This window comes from Heteronotia binoei, chromosome 21 (assembly GCF_032191835.1).
Source record: "Heteronotia binoei isolate CCM8104 ecotype False Entrance Well chromosome 21, APGP_CSIRO_Hbin_v1, whole genome shotgun sequence".
NCBI classification, from domain to species: Eukaryota; Metazoa; Chordata; class Lepidosauria; order Squamata; family Gekkonidae; genus Heteronotia; species Heteronotia binoei.
The window spans coordinates 166,672,087-166,693,763 of NC_083243.1; the positions used below are offsets into that span (position 1 = coordinate 166,672,087).

A 21,677-nucleotide genomic window follows, 5' to 3' on the forward strand; every position below is an offset into this window, starting at 1 on the left:
GCTAGCAATTGCACCTTTACACGCCTTGTTCTCTGGACCCAGTGGGTATTTATCTTCCCCCGCTTCCACCTCTGCTGCTCTCAATGAATGCTCATGCCACAGTGCCAGCTGCCGACTTCCTTGTGAGTATGTCTGTGCAGCATTACAGCTGTCACAACTCTGGCCCCGACAGACACTAATGAAACCTACACATTATAAAACTATACCTGTTTTATACCACGTGAAGTATCCCCCTCCCCCCAGGAATCCTGATAATTTTAGACTGGAAGAGTGTTGAGTATTCTTTGTTAGAGATCCCCGGCTCCCATGCTCATTGGAGAAGAGGGAAAAAAACCACTTTAATTTTGTAATATAGATGTAGCCTAAAAGCAGCACTAGCTTGAACTGGTAATGGCTTCGGGAATTTAATTAATATTAATAAAATGACATCTCCATCCAGGCACCATGCTTCAAACACCACTGTATTTTTTAAAACAAAATAAATCCCCCCCCAATCCCTATGTTAACACATTTACCTCTTGCACTACTATAATCTGGTTTAAAGATGGGTTTAGACTATAATCGAAGGCAGGGATATTTATGTCTACAGATTCTGCTTTATAATTTGATTTAGGATCAGAGCAGTAGTAGCAGCTTGCTGACTTGCTTCCTACATTCTCCATCTCCATCCCCTCATCTTCCTTCCCCCTACAGCTGATCTCAACCAAAAGTCTAAATAACCCATTTTATGAAGAGCCAGAGCCTGTTTTCAAAGGCCTCTCTCTTCTCCCTTTGCACAGAGGGCAGAAGTCCGATACACAGGGTAGTTGTGCTTGTACATCTGCCGTGTCTTAGCTACTTCTAGCACCTGACACAGAGCCCAGGTGCAGACTAGTGCTCAGCACCAGCCCACTTTGGTTTCCTATAAGACAGAAGTACGCCAATAATTAACAGAGCTGATTTTTTTTTTTGAAAAATATATATCAGTGGTTTAGCAAGTTAAGACCTTGTAACAGTAAGTTACTCAAAATACACTCAGAATTCCAAGGCACCCCAAGGCGTGGAGTGAAAACAGCATTTTGTTTGCTGCCTGGCAGAGACCCCTTGGGGATCAAAAAGATTTTCAGTCTTTTCTTTTTAGCATAGAGTAAAACTCTTCCAGGAGCCCTCCTCTTTAGCCTCTGGCACAAAGAGTTATATGCCAAGCTCAGGCTTTGCCATGTGCTCTTTGTCAGACCTTTGGGATGAATGCATATTTGTTGCTTCCAATGCATGGAATGATCATCCAGTGTTATTTTTATGACATCAGAAGGATGGAGTTCAGTGGCAAAACCCAGAGGCTGACTTCCTCCAGTAGACTTGAACTAGCTTCCTTAGAAGCATCTTCCTCTAACCCTGAAAAAGAAGGCACAGTAGAAGCAAGCTACCTGCTTGAGATTTGCAGAATTGCTTTTGGTGAGGTTCTTCAGGTCTGTTCTCTCTGGCATGTAATATATATGGCAAAGCAAAAAGCCAGAGGGGGAAATCCTGTTGCTTCCCAGTTGTTGCTGCTGTTTGAAATTCATGGGCAGTAACATGTTCCAGAATCATTAAAAACTCTTCAGAGTATAAATTTAGAGAGAAGCAGCTAGCCACCAGCCAGAAACTCCAGTGTATGACTTGCATAAGATTCTCTATAGTAAGAATTCCAGTGTTTTTGGCTTGAGAACCAGGCTTCCAGCATCAATGAGAAATATCTGTATCTGCTTCACTGGCTCTCTGGGAATTGAGATCTAGGTAAGCTGCATTTTGGAGTTCTGAAGTAAGCAAAGAGATTCAGGCACAATCCAGTGTAGCACAGTCAAATCCAGTGTAATAAGGAGAAAAAAAGAAGGAATGCCAACATCTCATTAAGGGCTTTTGTAATACATACAGCTGCCATGTCCAGAAAAAAAAATATGCCTCAATGTTTCCAAGTTTTGCTAGTGGCAAAATTCTGTGTTCCCCAAAGCTTGCATGGCATTCCAGTGTTTATGCCATCCCTAGAAAGAACCAAATCAACTCAGAGCCCAAAGGGGAAGGGCCTGTAGAGTTCAGAGGCTCCAGCATAGGGCTTTGAGGTTCATTAGAAGAGAACACTGAGTCCAAAGGGTCTTTCAGCTCCTATGGAAAGGGAAGTGGTGCAATGAAGACTCACTCACAGAGCCAGTAGAACTGGAAGTAATAGTCAGTGAAGAGAGAGCCCCTCTGCTCCAGAGCAGTACTACAGTTAGCTTGGCCCTGTGGTGAAAGAACAAGTCAACATTCAAAGGAAACTTTCATGGAAGGATTACTCATATTTACAGTCAATAACATGTTATGATTGTAAGTAGCACCGACCTAAGGTACACTGTTCCCAGGAGGAGGGGAGGGTTAGAACAAATGCTTGGGTATTTTTGTGGGGTATTCAGTTAAAAGGCTTCTGTGGGGAAAGCAAAATGGAGTTTGAATTCAGAACCAAGCGGAAAGCGAACTGATACCTAAACTAAAAAATGCCCTTGATTTCTGGAGTGGCCTCTAAGACTCACTGTATCCCAGTTGGTGGGTGGGGGTAGTCCCATCTGAAACCTGTGACAGTGGCCCCAACTTCAGCAAGGAAAGCCTTGAGGGATCTACCATGTTCAGGCTTGGCTTCTCAATGAATTTCATATTCATCTTGCTTTGAGAGCAGGAGACACATGTGCATGGTGATCTCATTGTTCTGTAGAGGTTAAATTGCCCTGTGTGTGTATGAGAGAATCCACACTCATGAAGGCTGCAAATAAGGTCTATGTCTGAGAAAAATGTTAAATCCATCAGATACACTGGTGACAAACAGTTTACTTACCTGTAACTGATTATCTCTGAGTGGTCATCTGTGCAGTTACACACATGGGTATTGTGCTCAGCCATGGAGAATACAATAGCTAGCTGTGGGCTTTTTCATGCACTTTCCCTTTACTCTGGGGAACAGGCAGCGACTGCGCATGCCTGGAGTGAAGAGAGAGCACCCCACCCACTCAGTTTCTTCCAATCACTACTGACAAGTCACAAGATAATGAGAATAAAGTGAGAAGAGCCAGCAGTGGGGAAAGGTGGGTGGGTGTGACTGCACAGATGACTACTCGAAGATCATCAGTTACAGGTAAGCAACCTATTTATCTTCACTGTGGTCTCTGTGCAGTCCCACACATGGCTGATTAGCAAGCTTTGACAGGATGGAGGGTGCTGGCAGATGAGGAAAACTATCCTGTACTTTACCTGCAGGCACTTACCTGAACAGGTGTCAATTGAAAATTGAGTGACGCACCACCTGGCCAAAAGAATCATCCCATCTTGCCCGCATGTCCAAGGCATAGTGCGTTGCAAAGGTGGATGGGGAGAACCAGATGGCCGTCGCACAGACGTTCTCCAGGGAGATACCCTTAAGAAAGGCAGATGAGGTGTAAACAGCTCTTGTGGAGAGCGCTTTCAAGGCAACATGCATGGGCTGTTTGGCCAGTCCATAACATAAGTTGATAGCTGATACCACCCATTTAGAGAAACGTTGGGTTGAGATTTTGCAGCCCTGATGTGGCTTTCCAAAGGCCACAAATAAGTTAGGGTCCTTAGGGAAGGGCCGTGTGCAGGAGAGGTAGAAAGCAAGAATCCTCCTGACATCCAGGTTATGCAAGGCCTTCTGACCACCGTCTTTTGGTTCCGGGGAAAATGTGGGAAGCACTGTAGATTTGGAGAGATGAAAGGTGGACACAACTTTCAGCAGAAAAGTAGGATCAGGTCTGAGAATGACTTTGGGTCAGGCAAGTCAGAACGAAATGCACAAGTATTGCTAGCCCATTTACTCAAGGTGAGAGCTACAAAAAGAGCAACCTTCCAAGACAACAAATGTAAAGGAACAGAAGTCAACGGTTCAAATGGTGGACACATGAATTTAGCTAAAACTAACGAGAGACTCCAAGAAGGATGAATAGGAGGATGAAGGTATAACAGGCCCTTCAAGAAGGATTTGGTGAGGGTTTGGGAAAAAACAGTTCTACTTTCAACAGGAATGTGAAACACTGATATGGCAGATAAATGAACCTTTAGGGAGGAAAAAACCAAGTCCAGAATCCCTAAGAGACCAGATGTATTACAGAATGTCCAGTAAAGGGGCCGATTCCAGTAGGAGATGACAATTTGTAGCATAGATAGGAAAAACGTCTCCTCTTGAGAAGATATGAACAGTGAGTGGATGGTTTCCTTGCATTCAGTAGGATGTGTTGGACAGCCAGAAGGATGGTGATGGTCGTATTCTCTAGGCTGTGAGATGTAACAGATGGGTTGTGATGCCAGACTTCTTCCCTTTGTTGGGAGAGAAGATCTGCAGCTGGGGGCAGATGGTGAAAAGTGAGAGAGTTGGAGCAGTATGGTGAACCAGGGTTGCTTGGGCCACCAAGGAGTCACAATTATACAGTCCATGAAGTAGAACCTTTGGTGATGATGACATGTGGGAACAGATTCTATTGCTCCTTTCTCTAGGAGAGTGAGAATTTCGGCCTGTAGAATCGGGGATGGGATGGAGGTGTTGTGACAAATCGATGGAATCTTGGGGGCAAAGTGGACTTGATTGTGTACCCTGTTCTTATTATGGTTAACACCCATGAGACTGTGGTGATAATCTCCCATGCCTGAAGGAATGGAGACAGTCTTGTGCCCGCAGATGGTGTAAACTGCGGAGGAGACAGGCAAGGAAGAGGTGGACCAAAGTCAAAGAGACTGCTTTGAAGAGAGAGCAGGTTTTTTTTGAGGATTGAGATCGTGTCTTTTGTTGGAATGCTTCCAGTAGTCAGTTTGTTTAGGTGACCTTGGATGTTTGTAGTAAGATGATTTCCCAACAGCTGTTGAGGCTGACTGACTCCAAGGCGTCTGGCTCGCTTTCTGCCATCGTCAACTGAAGTTAGCAGTTCATCAGTGGAGGTATGAAAGAGTCCTTGGCTGTCGAAGGGCAAATCCTCAATTTTCAGCTTAATATCTGGATGCAATGTGGTGGGATTCAGCCAGGCATGAAGATGTAAAGCTACGGAAGTAGCTATAGCCCTTGAGGAACAGGAAATGGCATGATGGACAGAATTTATCTATTGCTTGTTCTTGTAACTCAGTTACAAGATTTTCTTAGAGTTTTCTCAGTTACAGTTTTCTTAGAGGTGTCTGGCAAGCGTGAAATAAGAAGTGTGAACTCATTGGCTAAATTACAGACATAAGCAGAAAAATAGGCAAGGTAATTGTTGATTTTTGCATTAGCTGTAGTAAGAGTTCCCAGCCTAAGGTGTCCAGTTTCCTACCCTCTTGGTCAGGCAAAACAGGATGTCTGCTAGGTTTGGCTCTCGAAGCCAAGTGAACTATGATAGAGTTAGGAGTAATGTTCCCTCTAAGCTGCAGAATCTTATGAGCAAAAATTCTACTTTGTGACCTACTGGCACTGAAGTTGTGAGCTACTGCATAAATTATTATGCTCTGGGGCCATTTTTCCTGCGGTAAGACAAAAAGGTGTCAGCTGGAGGCTAAAAATATATGAGCTAGCTCATGCTAACTTAGCTTAGAGGGAACACTGGTTAGGAGCCAGATGGGTGAACAGGAATTTTGACTCAGGAGCATGGACTCGATAGAGGGAGTCAAAATGTGTGGAAGTCGGTGGAATAGAGGCAGGTTTGTCCCATGCCTCACACAATTGTTTGAGACGGTAGCATTGGAAAAAGAGGTCCTGCAAGGTCGACTTGTACCAAATCATGAACTGTGTCTGAAACTTTAGGAGAATCAGAGGAGAGTGTGATGTTAAGAGCCTCTCTGCCATGCTTGTAATAAGATCAAGGTAGGCTTTAGATCCCTCAGATGGCAAATATTGGACTGAATGGCTAATGTCAGAACCTGGAGAAACAGGTGGAGAGACCAGGCGGTCTTCATCGGACGACGACTACAATCGGTCAGACTCTGATAAAACTGGCACCACAGGGGGCATCTTAGAGTGGTCAAATCCAGCAAGCAACTGATCCTGAGGAGAGAAGTGAGGCTGGACAATTGGGTCTGTTTGCTGGTCTCTGGAGAAAGCATTGGTGCCGAGTAAGATGACTGACCAGCCTGGGAAGCAGTAGCTGTGGCCGAAGTAGGAGATCCCCAATGTCCTATGGTGTCTCGAGATTGGAAGTCTCTGCGAACAGGTGAAGGGTCTCAGAATTGAAAGTCCGTCTGATGAGGTAAATAGTCACAACACTGAGAGTGTTGGTAGGCATCATAAGACAGCAATCTAGAATAATGCCGGTAATTGCATTAATGCAGAGACATTGTAATGCCTGTGGTGGCACCAGTCATAATGGGTTCAATAACAAGAATTCTGAGGATGGTGATAAGAGACTTGTGTGGAAGACTCTTGGTACAGAGGAAAAACTGCTATACTGTGGAATATGTCTGGTCCCAGAACGTGGCTGACAAAAGTTGAGGCTGAAAAGCTTGGCTGGTCTGAGGGTCGGATTTGAGAATGTCAGACAGAAGGTAGCTATGTACTCACTATGAACGAGAAGGAATCCAAATGATATCCATAGATAGGACCAACTTCTGAGTCTGGAAAGGCACATCGGCGATTACACCCGTGGGAGCAGAAAACTCAGGTGGTAAAATAGGAGATTTCAAAGTTGAGATCGGATTGGGCTTCGAAGCAGAAGCTGTCAGAGTTGACTTTGAAGCCAAGGCTGCGCTGGGGTTGAATCTGAGGAATCATAAGATTCCTTGGGAGTGATGACAGATGAATTGGAATGGTGCTGAGACTTTTTGAAGGACTTCCAATCCAACTCGGAATGGCATGAAGTTCCTTTGTCGAACTTAAGCTTTTTCGGAGCTGGAACCGATACAGTGGCCGACGCAGCCAAATCTCCAACCCTTGGTGGGGGAGGCAGCGGAGAATGAGAGGACAACATTGCTGAGAGAGACTTTTAAAGTAAGCAGCTCTGGAGTCTGGTGGCCTGGTTTTTTCGCACTTGTTTTCCAAAGCTACTACAGTGAGTACAGATGTCTACTTGGTGGGCTTCCCCCAAACAAAAAAAGGCAAAATGAGTGTCTGCCAGCAGTCAGAATTCTAGTCCCACACCTCCAGCACTTTTAAAAAGTCATTTTCCCTTCCATATGCCTCAGAGAGGGTGGGAGGGGGTTGAAGGGAGGGAGAGAACGACACTAAGGGAAAAGATGAAAATTAAAGATTTTTCTTTTTTTGCAGATGAAGAAAACGACAAAAACAGGGCAATGATACCAGACAACGATAGATGAGACGATGAGAAGAGAAGCACTGAGGCAAGCTGAGAAGGAGCACAACAAGGTAGCTGATATCCAAGTGGCGGTTAGGAAGAAACTAAGTTGGCGGAGCACTCTATCTTCACTCCAGGCATGCACAGTTGATGCCTGATCCCCAGAGTGAAGAGAAAATGCACAAACAAGTCTGTGGCTAGCTACTGTATTCTTCAAAGTAGGGTTCATGGCTGAGGACAGTACCCGTTTGTGGGACTGCACAGAGACCACGGTAAATATGAGTTATATCCTTGGAATCAATATTTTCATTAGTCCATTTTGATCTGGCATTTGCACTACTGCATATTAGGACTAAAGTGAATGTTCAGTGCAATGTGGCTACAAGTGCTACCTTCGATGCGATTTTATTTATCCATCAATTCACCCCTTTGTATTCATCCACCAATAGGTAGGATGGAGTAACATTTTGTCCACAACATTCCCAGTGCCCCTTTCCAGATGTGGCTTTTATCTATACACTCATCCACTCCTACTTGGCTTCTGAGTTCTCAGTTCTGTGCTCCACTGGCTAACAATCAGAATCCAAGCTCGGTACTGCAGGGCAATTTAAACAGTAATCACTCCTTTCTTCTGAAAGATGAAATGAAATTAGTTCAGCTTGCACGGCAAAGCATGCATGGTTATACTCACAGGTCTGGCTAATCGGAAATGGTAGGTAAATTCCTGGAATGGCATCATCATCACAGACCAACGGTATGTTTTTCCCTATAGATAAGAAGAAACCACACTTTCAGTGAAACAGAAGCTACTGCAGTTAACGCCTACTGGTTTTCTTGGTTCGTACCAGATGGAATCAGCACATTCACTTTCTGATCCTTTCCCTTGTAGGGAACAAAGAGAGAAACAGACAATAAAGTGCATTATTCCAGCTTCTGTTACTAGTAGGGATGCCTCTTACTTGGCAAGGAAGAAAAAAAAAGAAATAAAATAAAATAAGCGAAATAAATTAAAGGACTGAGATAATGGAGAACTGAGACACAGAGGATTTAAAATCTTGCTGAATAGGAGAATATTTGGTTCACTGATAAGAGTTGTTGTTTTCTTTGTCCACCATAACACACATCCTTAGTGGGTGACATATCATGGTCCCTACTCTCTTCTCTTGCAGAATTGGAGGACTCTACCTTCTTGAAAGTAGGTTGGATCTAGCCAGCTTAATGACTGAACTACACTCTTTATTACAGCTCCTGCCCATATGGCTTTTGTACGCCTAAGTTCCATGATCCCCAGAGACAGCCTTTTTTTGGTAGTTCTGTTTTAACCAGTAGAACATTTTTTATTTTATTAGATTTATATCCTGCCCTCCCCACTAAAAGCAAGCTCAGGGCAGCTCACAGGCCAGTTGGCAATATGAAACATCAATAATAAAACAGAAGCACATAATAACATAAAACAATGAAACATGAAAATAACAGTTGGTGCTATTTTAAAAGGTAAAGGTAGTCCCCTGTGCAAGCACCAGTTGTTTTTGACTCTGAGGTGACGTTGCTTTCACAACGTTTTCACGGCAGACTTTTTACGGAGTGGTTTGCCATTGTCTTCCCCAGTCATCTACACTTTAAATGGGTACTCATTTGACCGACCTCGGAAGGATGGAAGGCTGAGTAAACCTGGAGCCAGCTACCTGAACCCAGCTTCCACCGGAATCGAACTCAGGTCATGAGCAGAGGGCTCCGGCTGCAGTACTGCAGCTTTGCCACTCTGTGCCACGGGGCTCTTGTGGTGCTATTTTACAGTTAGATAACTAGGCAAATCCAGGGGTATCTTCATGATCACCGTTTACATCCAGTGGCCTAGGTGATGTTTCCCGCAGGTAGTTTGTATAATTGCTCCCTCAAGTTCTGTACTTAACAGTTTAATGCAAGATGGAAAAGTGCAGTCTTCCTGTCCTTGCAGAACTGGGAAAGGTCCTGCAAGGCTCTAACCTCATCCAGGAGTTCGTTCCACCAATAGTGTGTGGCTACTGAAAAAAGCCATAGTTTGTAGCCTTGCCTCCTTCAGCCTGGGGACTGACAAAAGATTTTGCATTCTGGGGAATATATGGAGAAAGGTGGTCCCTAAGGTAGACAGGTCCTAGGCCATATAGGGTTTTAAAGGTAATAACCGGCACCTTGTAGCAAAACCAGTATGGAACAGGCAGCCAGTGCAGCGCTTTTAATCCAGGTTTGTATATGCTCCCGTATGGAAAGCCCTAGCAGCAGTTGAGCTGCTGCATTCTGCACCAGCTGCAGCTTCTGGATTTGAGACAAGGGCAGCCCCATGTGGAGGGCATTGTAGTAGTCCAATCTTGAGGTGACCATAGCATGGATCACAGTTCCCAGGTTGCCACGCTCGAGAAGGGGGACTAACTGCCTTATCCACCGAAGATGGTAAAAGGCCGATTTGGCAGTGGCTGCTATCTGGGCCTCCAGTCAAAGAAAGCTCCAGTAGTAACCCCAGGCTTTTGACTTTTGGCGCTTTCATCCATGAGGGCTACCAGAACAGTCTCCATCCCATGGCCTGGGCGAAAGCTGGACTGATAGGGATCTAAAATGGAAATGTCCTCCAAGAAACTCTGCAACTGTAACACTACTGCCCTCTCAATTACCTTATCCGAAAAGGATGTGTTCAACACCGGCTGGTAGTTCACCAATTCGGTTGGACCTGATGTTGGTTTTTTTTAGTAGAGGGCAAACCCCTGCCTCCTTCAGAGGTGTAGGGAAGAGCCCTTCGGAAAGGGATCTATTTACGATATCCCACAGAGGACGTTGTAACTCCATCCAGCAAGCTTTGATCAGCCAGGATGGGCACGGGTCCAGATCACATGTTGTTGAGTGTACAGTAGAGAAGATCCTGTCAACTTCCTTCAGACTGAGAGGAGTGAAACAATCCAAAACCAGACTAGAAGACGGGCACAGAGCCTCAAGTTCACTTACTGTTTCAAATGTGGCAGGGATGTTGCGGCAGAGCAATAAGACCTTATCTGCAAAGAAGTTTGCAAAAGCCTCACAGCCTATGTCCAATTCCCTAACATTTTGTCTGCCTTGTGGCAGGGTTGTAAGAGACTGAATTGTATTAAACAATTGTGCTAGGTGCAAATTCTCAGACGCAATCTTAGCCACAAAGAAAGCCGCCTTTGCAGTTTTGACTGCCATCTCATAGGTCCTCATAACTGACCTATAGGATGTTCTAGTTGCTTTGTTGCGAGTATACCACCACTGCCTCTCTAGTCTGAGCCTCTGTTTCATCAGCTGCAACTCTGGATTATACAGCCTTGAATGAGGGTGTAAAGGATGCCAGGGAGCAATCTCATTGATGGCTGCAGAGAGCCAATCATACCAAGATTCCATTAGCTCATCTAATGAGCCACCAGGGGGCTAGCAGAGCCATCTGGAACTGCACAGGGTCCACTTGGCTCTGGGGGCAAGCTAAAATCTGCTCGCTGCCTAAACAGGGTCGAGGTGGAACGTCCATATGGGCCTTCAGAGCATAGTGGTCTAACCATGGTTGGGTTCAACCTTGCATTTTTAGCAAGAGGTTTTGCTGGTATTGCCCATTTCCTGACCAACATTTATTTATTTAGAAAAGTTGTATGCTGTCTCTTCAGAACCCTGCTTGGGGAGACTTACAGAATAAATACACTGGCTACACATGTATTTCTCCAAAACCATGCAATTAAACATAAGGACCATGTTGTTGGTGACCTTACCTGGGTGTCTGTTGTATCAGTGAAGCTGCCCATGTTCTCTGTGGTGTGATGACATGGACTGCTGGAGATGAGACTGCAAAGATAGCCAGACACAGTAGAGGACACACTGGAGAGAGAAAAGGAAATGGAAGACTTCCAGTTTAAGTCAACGAGATGAGCTGTTTTGACACTGACTTTTCTTTATTTTCTCCACAGACCCTGCTTTCCCAAGAATTCTTACTCACTTAATCTCCAAGGTAAGGTTTGTGTTCACAGCAGTAAACTTGCTGATGGGGATGCGGTAGGTAATGTTTCCCATCCTATATAGGCAGAAACAGAACATAACAGTATTGAATAAAAAAAAAACTAAGACTTGTTCAGAGTTTGCAGAAGGAATTCTGACAGGAATACATAACAGCCTAAGGAATACATAACAGCCTAAGGCACAGTTTAAAGGCTACTTATAATATATCCCCAGGTTATTTAGGGAATCAAAGATAATGGCTTGAATCCCACAGAGGTTTTCCAAAGGTGTGTGTGTGAATCCCTCCCTCACATGGCAAACATCATCTGGGGGCCTTATCCCCTAGAAGCAGCATTTTGAGGGGCATTTAGACTGCCATGGAAGAGGAAGGCAAAAAAGTCCTGCTGTGCAGATGGAAATCCTTTCTGTTCATGGACAATTCCAGCGGATTCCAAGCAACTAGCAGAATTAATTTCCGTTCAACCTAGTGAGATCCTAGGATAGAACAACATCTCAAGTCGCTTTAAACTAGAAGGTCCATTGAGCAAATAATTTAAGATAATGCATGGGATGGAGAAAGTAGAGAAGTACTTTTCTCCCTTTCTCACAATACAAGAACTCGTGGGCATTCGATGAAATTGCTGAGCAGACAGGTTAAAACGGATAAAAGGAAGTATTTCTTCACCCAAAGGGTGATTAACATGTGGAATTCACTGCCACAGGAGGTGGTGGCAGCGACAAGCATAGCCACCTTCAATAGGGGTTTAGATAAAAATATGGAGCACAGGTCCATCAGTGGCTATTAGCCACAGTGTGTGTGTATATATAAAAAATTTTGCCACTGCGTGACACAGAGTGTTGGACTGGATGGGCCGTTGGCCTGATCCAACATGGCTTCTCTTATGTTCTTAACTGGAAATGCTATGAGCTGAACTGGGGATTTCCTGCATGCAAAGCAGGCAGTCCAAACTGCAACCCCTATTTTTAATCTCCAGCCTCTACCTCATAGGCCATTTGTTCCAGTCTGAACTCTCTGGTTGTTGTTCACTTGTGCCTACATTGGATGAAGATTTTAATCACCTGCCATAAAAATGATGTATACAACCTCCTGGAAAAATCCCCAGCAAGTATCTTTACACTACCAAGATGACTGTAATATTTTAAGGATTCTAGTCTTCAAGAAACAGTAAGTTTATAACAAAGGCTATTGGCAGGACACCACATTGCTTTTCATGCTCACCTGCATTCATCACCAGATACACAGTTCTGGGGCGTGATGGCTACATTAGTCTCCAGCAGTGAAACAGACTGCAATGCAAAAGCTGCTCCTAGGGATGGGGGAAAAACTCTCAGTAAGAGAAGGTCACTGCCCAGAAGCTAAAGCAAAACCTTAGGCATTCTGAAGATAGCAGGAAAGACAATGTATTTTGACGTCTATTCCTTCCTACCAAGCTTTGTTGCTTCCACCGGGATCGCATGCTCAAATTCCTATGAGGTTTTCATTTGGCCAAGAGAAGAATGGATGGGCATCAACAACTTTTTGAACATGAAGAAGCATGGATGATTCTACCTATGCTGTTTCTCACCAGGGCCCTAGCCAGGATTCCAGGTTTTTTGTGTGTTTGTTTAGGGGGGCAAGGGGGCCAAGCTCAGAAAGATCTACTCTAGAATGAGCCTTCCCCACAGCCGCCTGGCCTGGCTGCCCAGGGCTCCTTCCCTCAATATGTATCTTTCACTGCCTGAAGGCACGGGTTTTAAATCTTTGCTCTGCTGCTCCTGATGGTGGGTGCAGGATGCTGGGGGGAGCCTGGGGCCGAGTGCACCTTCCCACTGCTGCCACCTTGCCCAGTTGCCCAGGGCTCAACAGCAACTCCAGAGCAGCAGCAGCACTCCGAGTCCCATTGGGGGAACGAGTCATGCCGGGAGGGTGTGCCCAGAGGGTTGCAAATTTGGGGAAGGGAGGGCCTGGGCAACGGAAGGGTTGGGCCAAGCAGCACTGGCACCGGCCGTAAGCAGTGGGGCCAATGGGTTTCTGCAGGGAGAAGGGGCCCACCCCCAATGGGTCCCCACCATAGTTACAGGCCTGTTTCCCACACAACCGAGAGGAGATCAGATAACTCAAAGCTGCAGGAGAGGTCCACAATCTGATTGTTTTTCAACAGCTCCTTATCTGGGAATGTGTGGCATCATCCCCATGGCTATAAATCAGACCAAGTGCAAACTTGTGCAGTACTATTTTGGTTAAGAAGAAGAATTGTAGATTTATACTCTGCCCTTCTCTCTGAATCAGAGACTCAGCGGCTTACAATCTCCTATATCTTCTCCCCCCACAACAGACTTCCTGTGAGGTGGGTGGGGCTGGAGAGGGCTCTCACAGCAGCTGCCCTTTCAAGGACAACCTCTGCCAGAGCTATGGCTGACCCAAGGCCATTCCAGCAGGTGCAAGTGGAGGAGTGGGGAATCAAAACCGGTTGTACAAAATATCTCCCAGATAAAGAGTCCACGCACTTAACCACTACACCAAACTGGTTCTCATAGGGGAATCATTCCAAACAAGATTTGACTTCTGATTTCTGTGAACAATGTCACAGGAAGGAAAAATGCTCATGATTTAGAGAGTTCTACTGAATTTAGATTTGGCTTCAAGAAGTAGCACAGTGGCTGGCAAAACTGGGGAAGATGGACACCTGGAAGAAGAAGCAATAAGAAGAGTTGATACAACTGAAGTAGGAGTTGGGGGCAGCAGCTGGGCAAGGTCAGCAAACTCATTAGAGGACACATTGTTGGATAAAGATCTATATATGAAGGGGCAGGAAAAGAGGGAATACTTACCATCCTGGCTGGCGCTTCCTGTTCTGGGCTCCTCAGGGCCTTGTTGGCTGACGCTACGCTGCTGCCGTACCTGCCCTGGTGGGAAGCTGTTGTGTGTTAGAGGGAGGTTGGAGATGTATTTGGACTTGCTCTGAATGTGGGTGAAGGGGGAAGATGGGCTGGCATTGGGGCCACCAAGGCCCCGCGACCTCTCAGACATCTTTGGCCACTTTGTATGGGAAGCTGCCTTGCCCGTGACTCCCCTAGATTTGGCTTTGATGTTGGTCACTGGCAGGAGTGACACAAGGCTCTGATCTGTAAGGGGAAAAGCAAACAATAAACTAAGATGATGAGGAAACCACAAGCATACAAATCCTCCGTTCTCAACAAGAAAGGTAAATATAAAGGTGGGTTAAATATACTAGCTAGATAGTTGATCTTCATGGGCCTTTGTATCCACTTTATGTATATGATGCAGGTGACTCCTGCCTACAATATGTGTAAAAGTAAAGGCAGTCCCCTGTGCAAGCACCAGTCATTTTCGACTCTGGGGTGACGCTGCTTCCACAACGTTTTCACGGCAGAATTTTTACGGGGTGGTTTGCCATTGCCTTTCCCAGTCAACCACACTTTCCCCCCAGCATGCTAAAATCAAGTTGTTGGCTTCAAGAAGGCCATGGATTTCTAGGTCTTTTTGTTGCGACAGACTAATATGGCTGCTGTCCTTGCATCAAAAAGGTCATATACACTTGGCTAACGTGCTTGTTTTTTAAGTTTTGATGGCTTGCTCTGAGAGTATCACACATACATGACACCCTTCTAATGGTCCACAATATTTAAGAAGTACTGGGAAAGGTTCTATTGTTCTGCTTTCACACTCTATCTTACCAGAGTCTCTCTGGTAGCTAGACATATGGACAGCTAGACAGTTCACAATAGCCATACTAGAGAACACAGGAGAGAATAAAAGTGGAAAACATATATTGATTCTGGGAATTGTTACAAGATGCACAGAGTGACAGAACCCGATCCATCACTAATGTTTGAGGTTTAATTATCTTTACCTGTCCGATTGGTGATGACAGTGGTGGTAGTCTCTGAAGCTGCAGCAGAAGACACATTGTTGGGAACAGAACAGCACATGGAGAAGCAAGGAGGAGTGAAACACACTACTATGCTATGGACAGGCAAGCCATAGAGAGAATCTGGCACATGCGTTGTGGCTGTAAGAGAAAAGCACTGCTGTTAGGTAAGTTGAACAGCCAAGAACTGAAGCAGTACCCCACAATCTCTGGTATTAAAAACATATTTTGTACAACCACTTCACGTCTTATTTTTCTCATTTCCCCCTTGTGTGTATACTTTGAATCTGTCCATGGAAGATGTATCTAAAACTGACCTTTTACTTGCTCACAGTGAGCAAAAGTTGCCCAGGATGAGGAAAAATATATTTTTTTACATAGGTGTCAGCTTGTTCTAGTATGAAATGGCCAAAGGCAAAAAGTACATGACCTCTTCATAGGCATTGACATCCTCCTCCCCCATACATCAGCAGGGGAACTCACTGGCTTAAGATGGTCATCTTAGATAAAACTTCTCAGTTGGGGACTGCTGCTACTCATACCTACCACGCTGTGGAGGGGGATCACCACCAGGTGCATCTGATGAGGCAGCAGTAGAATACAGCAGCTGATTCTTATCAATATTCTGATTGGATCTAAAAATGCAAGAAAACATCTGTGCGTGACATTTTGAAATAAATACAAACATGGCATATGCAGCAACAGAAAGTGATGGAAGTGCACAGGGTCAAGTGTAGAGCCAGGGAGAGTGAGCATATTGCAAACATGAAGATAAAAGGCAGATAACAAGATGGAAAGCAAAAAGACTGGTGGGACAGACTGGAGTAGATTGTGACTCTTGAGACTGAAATCCTACTAGAAATACCAACCCTGCAAGCTAAGGATTGCAACCATGTTGGAAGAGAGAATTCCAACAGCTGTTAAACCCGCAGCTGCTGTTGCAAATCTCTCCTCCCCAATCCATGGACTGTTGTTGTAGTGCAGCAAGGAGGAAACCCCCAACCCTGATACGGCTTGGTTTGCTGAAGCACTTGTTGCTACTGCTGTAGAGATTGCATGGTGAATTTGGTGACAGCCATGATAACATCCTGTTTTCACAAAGACAGAAAATCCTAACCCTATTTACTGGGAAGCAAATTCCACTGGAATTATTGGGACCTATTTCTGATAAAGCATAGCTACAATCAGGTCATTTTGTAGAATAATAGGTGGTGGAGCTCATCCAGGGATTGTTATGCAGCTGCACCTACTATTCAATGGACAAGGTAGGTAGGTGGGGAGGAGGAGGGGGAACCCTCAGAAAGGTTCAGGAGCTGTGCTGTGAGCTCCTGCTGAATTCAAGGCCTGGCTACAATTCCCATCACAAGTTGTATGCCATCCAACTGGCTCATCTCAGATCAGACTTGTATGTCCTGGTTTGGCTCCAGGGTGTCTGTTTAAGCCTTTATTTTGAATCTTTACAGTCCGCTTGCCCTCTTTGTTTAGGAGACAGGGTAAAGACAGGAAAAGATGGAATGGGGACACTAAACAACAGGCCAGAAAGGATGCAATATTTAACATCAACAGTATACTGAAAAAGAAACATCATACCGTGGACAGAGAACAACTGAGATGCCAGGACCCCTGTGCCGAAAAAGGGCCAGACGACAAGTGGAAGACACAGCAAAAGAACTACGAGACAGAATGAAGACAGTGGGGGGAGGGCACATGAAAAACAGATACAAGAGAAACCATAAAGAGGAAAATTGGAATGAGTGAAGAGGACAGGAAGAACAGTGAAAAGATTGAGGGGGAAAAACAAATGCAGCAGGAAAAAAAAACAAAGGAAGAGAAAGGGGGAAGATAGTTTTATCAGTTAAATAGTAATGAATATTCCAACAGTGGTCCAATGTGTCTAAAATTTGTAAGCACAACAGTACATAAAAGAAGAAAGTTTGGAACATTATTCTCAGCGATTCCAGCCATCACCAATCAGTGAATGACAATTTGAATAGGATACATGCCCATAACTGACAGAAGGGATGGGCAGGGTTGGGTCAGATGCTGGGGCTTCAATGCCCTACCTAGATAGCTCTCTAGCTCTTTCCACCCTCAATGTTCAGCTTTCTTATTTCTTTGATCTCTAGAAACAGCATAATTATGCACCCACAAAATGTAATCTGCATGCGTTTTTCTGAACACTGGATACAGGTTTATCAAGCATGACATTTAAATAATTGTAGGGCACAACTCAACAGGCTTAACTTATGACATCTGTTTGAAAAGGTGTGAACTTTTGTACGCTGAACCAAAAGCCACAAGACTGCAGCTTGTATTAGAGATTGCCAAAGGAGCCTCTCCCTCTGGATTGCACATTTTATTTTCATGCACCATGTCATACCTTTGTAGGAAAGTCTCTTATGACTGCAGGGTTCCTACCAAGGAACCAAACCCCTCCCCCCTAATATAATTGTCTGAAGTATGTGACTAAAGGAGAAGAGGCTACATACCCTTCAATATCCACAAGGTCCTCCTCATTGCGATAGCTTAGCACATAGAGAGTAGACATGGACACAACACTGGGAAAGACAAAAAAAAAAGCATCCAGAAGTATAGGTCTTCATCATGTTAGAAAGAAAAAGAGTTCTCTACATGCAGTGCAATGTAAGAGTCTATGAATGAGGCAGGCCCCATGAAAACTGCTATTATCTACTTAGTTTAGGGATAACAACTACAGAGAAGGAATCTTGCATTCAGTGCAACTGCACCAATCAGAAACAGACCGGCATGTCTGGACAGCTTCATGGAAATGAGAGTCAAAGTAAATGAGGTGCTGGGGAAGTTGTGACTGGATCTCCCACTCCCCCCCCGCCACACACACACTTTTTAATGTTTAAAGAAGTCATAGAGGAGGAGTGGATGTCCCAAATCAGGTAATCAGCACTGGGAAACACACCTATTTAAATTCTCCTTTTCCTGTGTTGCCTTGCCAGGGAAAAAACACAGGTACTTGTAGGGTGCCTGCCTGTATGTTTTATCCTGCATAAAACAAAGTTGCACTTACCTGTAACTGTTGTTCATCAACATCTTCTGTGCAGACACACACTGGGACTGGGCCTGCACAGGCCAGCCATGGACATTTTCTTTTCTAGCTTAAAAACTCCTTTCAGAGCTGTGTCCATCATGTGCTCCAATGGCAGTTCCCACTAAGCTGCCATGAGCTCTGCCATTACAAGTACACACACACAAATATCGGCACAATAGCCAGTTGAGAGCTCACGGTGGGGCAGGAAGGAGGGAATGTATGCCTGCCCAGAAGACATTGATGACCAACAGTTACAGGTAAGTGCAACTCTGTTTTCTTCTTCTGTCTTCTTGTGCAGCCCCACACTGGGACCATTCATGAGCTGCTCACCAGAAGGAGGTGGGGTGAGTCTCGCACTGGAACAAAGCCCATAGAATAGCCTTTCCCACATTCACTTCTCTTCTTGTTTGCAGGTCCAGGGCATAATGTCTCACAAATGTGTCCTCTGTTGACCACATTGCTGCCTTACAGGTGTCCAGGAGGGACACTTGTTGATGGAATGCAGCAGACAATCTCTGTGCTTGTGTGGAATGTGCTTTAATGTTAAGAGGACATGGTTCCTCAAAGCTCATGCTCATCACTCTGAGTCATCTTTGTTCTCCACTTGTAATATTTTTAATGGTGCTTTGGATGCTGTTGTAAGGGCCACAAGCACAATCTGGAAAGCCTAGGTGATTGGACTTGTTGCCCAAGGAAGAACACAGACTCAGAACTGCAAGGAAACTCTCCTGAAAACAAAGGGAGAGATCTTTCCAGAAGAATGAAGAACAGACAGAGCATGCAAGAAAAGCTTTCTGTCCTCCCGGAAGTGAAAGTGAGTGAGGGAAGGGGAACACCCACCACTGGAGCATGTGACATATTGGGTTGGAATCCCAAGCATGCACTGGCTCTGAAGGGCAGAGCACCCCTCTGTTGGAGTTTTTAAGCTAGAAAAGGAAATGCCCATGGCTGCCCTATGCAGGCACAGTCCCAATGTGGGGCTGCACAAGACGGACGATGAACATGATTTAGATGTAGAGGAGAGGATTAGACAATACTCAAATATAAAACATTCCCAGCTTCATGAAATGCTGATGTGAGTTGCTTCAGGAGACCCCTAACTCAACTCACTTCACACGTAAAAGTTAGGTCTTCAGTCCAGTTCTGCCATACCTCATTGCAGTGGCAAATAAATAAATAAGAGCCAAACAGGAAATCTGATCACAGATCTCCAAACGCAGCTTAGCACCAGTATGTATGTTTTACTAGATGTCGCTTAAATGTAAGAGGTCTATAGCAAAATGTACTATATATGATTTAGGAGCACTGCCAAGGAGCAACAGCAGGGTATTAACAGGCAGCACTAGTTTCATCTTGACTTTAGAAGGCACACTCTACTCCAAACCAATAGGACTTGTCCATTTGCCTTCAGATCAGAAGAGCTGCCCCTGCTCTGTTCTATGAGCCACACGGACAACACTCATATCCTGGATGTAAGAATAAAATAGGCCAAATATATAGACTCTCACCTGAATGCCATGATGACCACTAGGGCAATGATGGTGCCCTGCAGGAAACGCTGGCTGATACAAGCCTGGTCTGTGGCAACAGAAGGGGACTGCAGGGGAGGGAGAGAAGAACAACACCAGACACATCTCTTTGATTTATCGTCTTTAAGTATAGCAGGCTGTAACAACCATCATATTCCCAGTCAGGTTATGGTAATTTTAGCCCACTCTTCACAGGAAAAAACAGTAACTTCACTAGAAAAGCATTGCTATCACATTGAATAGGGCTATTGATAATCACTGAATAGCTATGAAGGCCACAGCAAAGGCCAAAACAGACATGGCTATGGAAATAAGTGATCAATACATGTATTTTCCCCCTCAACAGAGCTAACAGCAGCTTGGGGGTGGGTGGGAATTTATATCAGAGAAGCAGCACTATTTCCTGTCCAATTTTCCTATCCAATTAGCTACTTTTCACAGATGCTTTGAATTAAAACAGAAGTGGGGACACCCAGATACTGGGAGATTTGATCATAGATCTCCTGCATCATGTCTATTAAAGCTCTGAGTTTGTTAAGCGATTGTAGGAACTGGCCTAGGAGAAGGGTACAAAATTGGGCATTAGAAAGAAGTGGAGAACTAATGACTGGAACAGAAAACTGTTGGATGGAACAGGAGTGCAAGAGTCAACAAGGTCTTCAAGAAGTTATGTCAGATTAAGGAAAGCATCAAGTATGGAAAATGGTTCTCAGTCTACAGATACCACAAACCTCAAATATCATACCATTGGCATGGGAGTACTTACACTAGGGAGTACTTACACTACCCAACCAACCACAACAACACCATTTCATTTGAAGAATTCCAGATAAAAATTTCCCTTTTGTCAGCACTTGTCATCATCACCACCACCACCACAATCTAAAACCCAACATTCAGAATCAGCAGCTGCATTTCTTGCCTTGTGCCAGAACAATTCCATGTGCCTGATGCACACAAGCAAGGGTGACAATGGGTTTCCATCTTACCTTGCTGGCCATTTTGGGGGGCCTCTTTTTGTAAGGCATGCTTCCTGCACGGCTGAACTGACTCCCTGCTTGGCTGCAACAAAAAGATAAGTTAAGGTGCATTCCAAACCAGGACTCCTCATATTTAATTTCTCTTCTGTTTTACCTCTCACTATCTTATCCCTAACCTTCAGTTGGAGGTGGACTCCAAAGGCATTGAAATGCCTTTCGGAACTCACTTCCAGGCTGGCAGCTTGACCCAGAAGTAAACTCTGAAGGCATTTAAATGCTGTTGGAGCTCACTTCTGGTTGGGCTTCTGGACGGGTACTGCTAAAACACTGCGTTATTAGGAGGCTTCCAAGGAAGCCTCCAAAGACCGTGGCGGCCGCTTTCGGCTTGAAAGTGGCCAGGCGACACTTTCAACCTGAAAGTGGACGGGCAGCACTAAAACACCACACTCTTCGGAGGCTTCCAAGGAAGCCTTCAAAGAGCGCAGCAGCCAAGCAGCACCTTCCAGCCGAGGAAGGGGCAAGGGGAGAAAGGGGGCACCTGGTGGTACCCCCAGGCAGGGTAGCGCCATATACAGCCGCCTATCCCACCTACTCCCACGTGCCGGCCCTGCATAAGGTTTCTCATAAGAATTTTGACCATTTCTCCTAATAATTTCTCATTCAAATGTAGCATTGTCTGGGCTTGTAGATGCAGATTTAAACACAGGTTTGTATCTGGACCAGTTCATACACTTAGCTGGGTCCAAGATCCTGTACTGGTAGAGCGAAGGAATTAGTGGACACTCTCCACTCCTCTATGTTTGCAATGCAATGTGCATTATGACTCCTAAAAAAAGAAAGAAAGCAGGAAGTCCTGCATCACATTGCATTATGACTGATTCCACAGCCCTTGGGCTTCTGCTTCTCCCAGTTCAACTGATCGATTTCCCACCAGTTGCTGCATGGCTGCATTTTGACTTGCGTCTCCCTCCAATTCCCCCTGTATCTTCCTG

The 21,677-nt window shown here is 45.0% G+C and overlaps 1 protein-coding gene across 3 annotated transcripts in view; it reads right to left on the reverse strand.

The window, feature by feature from the left end:
* Nucleotides 1–339: 339 nt before the first annotated feature.
* Nucleotides 340–21,677, reverse strand: part of MYRF (myelin regulatory factor) — a 176,155-nt gene continuing 154,817 nt past the window's right edge. Inside the window, exons 16-26 of one of the 3 annotated variants that reach the window (XM_060263182.1) lie at nt 20,695–20,767; nt 19,685–19,773; nt 17,602–17,670; nt 15,659–15,747; nt 15,095–15,253; nt 14,052–14,345; nt 12,460–12,547; nt 11,221–11,295; nt 10,997–11,102; nt 7,939–8,013; nt 340–2,238 (exon numbers count right to left, since the gene is read on the reverse strand). In XM_060263182.1, the coding sequence (XP_060119165.1) occupies nt 2,152–2,238; nt 7,939–8,013; nt 10,997–11,102; nt 11,221–11,295; nt 12,460–12,547; nt 14,052–14,345; nt 15,095–15,253; nt 15,659–15,747; nt 17,602–17,670; nt 19,685–19,773; nt 20,695–20,767 (1,204 nt within the window). In that variant the 3' untranslated portion in view covers nt 340–2,151. The remainder of the gene's footprint in view (nt 2,239–7,938; nt 8,014–10,996; nt 11,103–11,220; nt 11,296–12,459; nt 12,548–14,051; nt 14,346–15,094; nt 15,254–15,658; nt 15,748–17,601; nt 17,671–19,684; nt 19,774–20,694; nt 20,768–21,677) is intronic. The other 2 variants (XM_060263179.1, XM_060263181.1) reach the window with 2 other exon arrangements.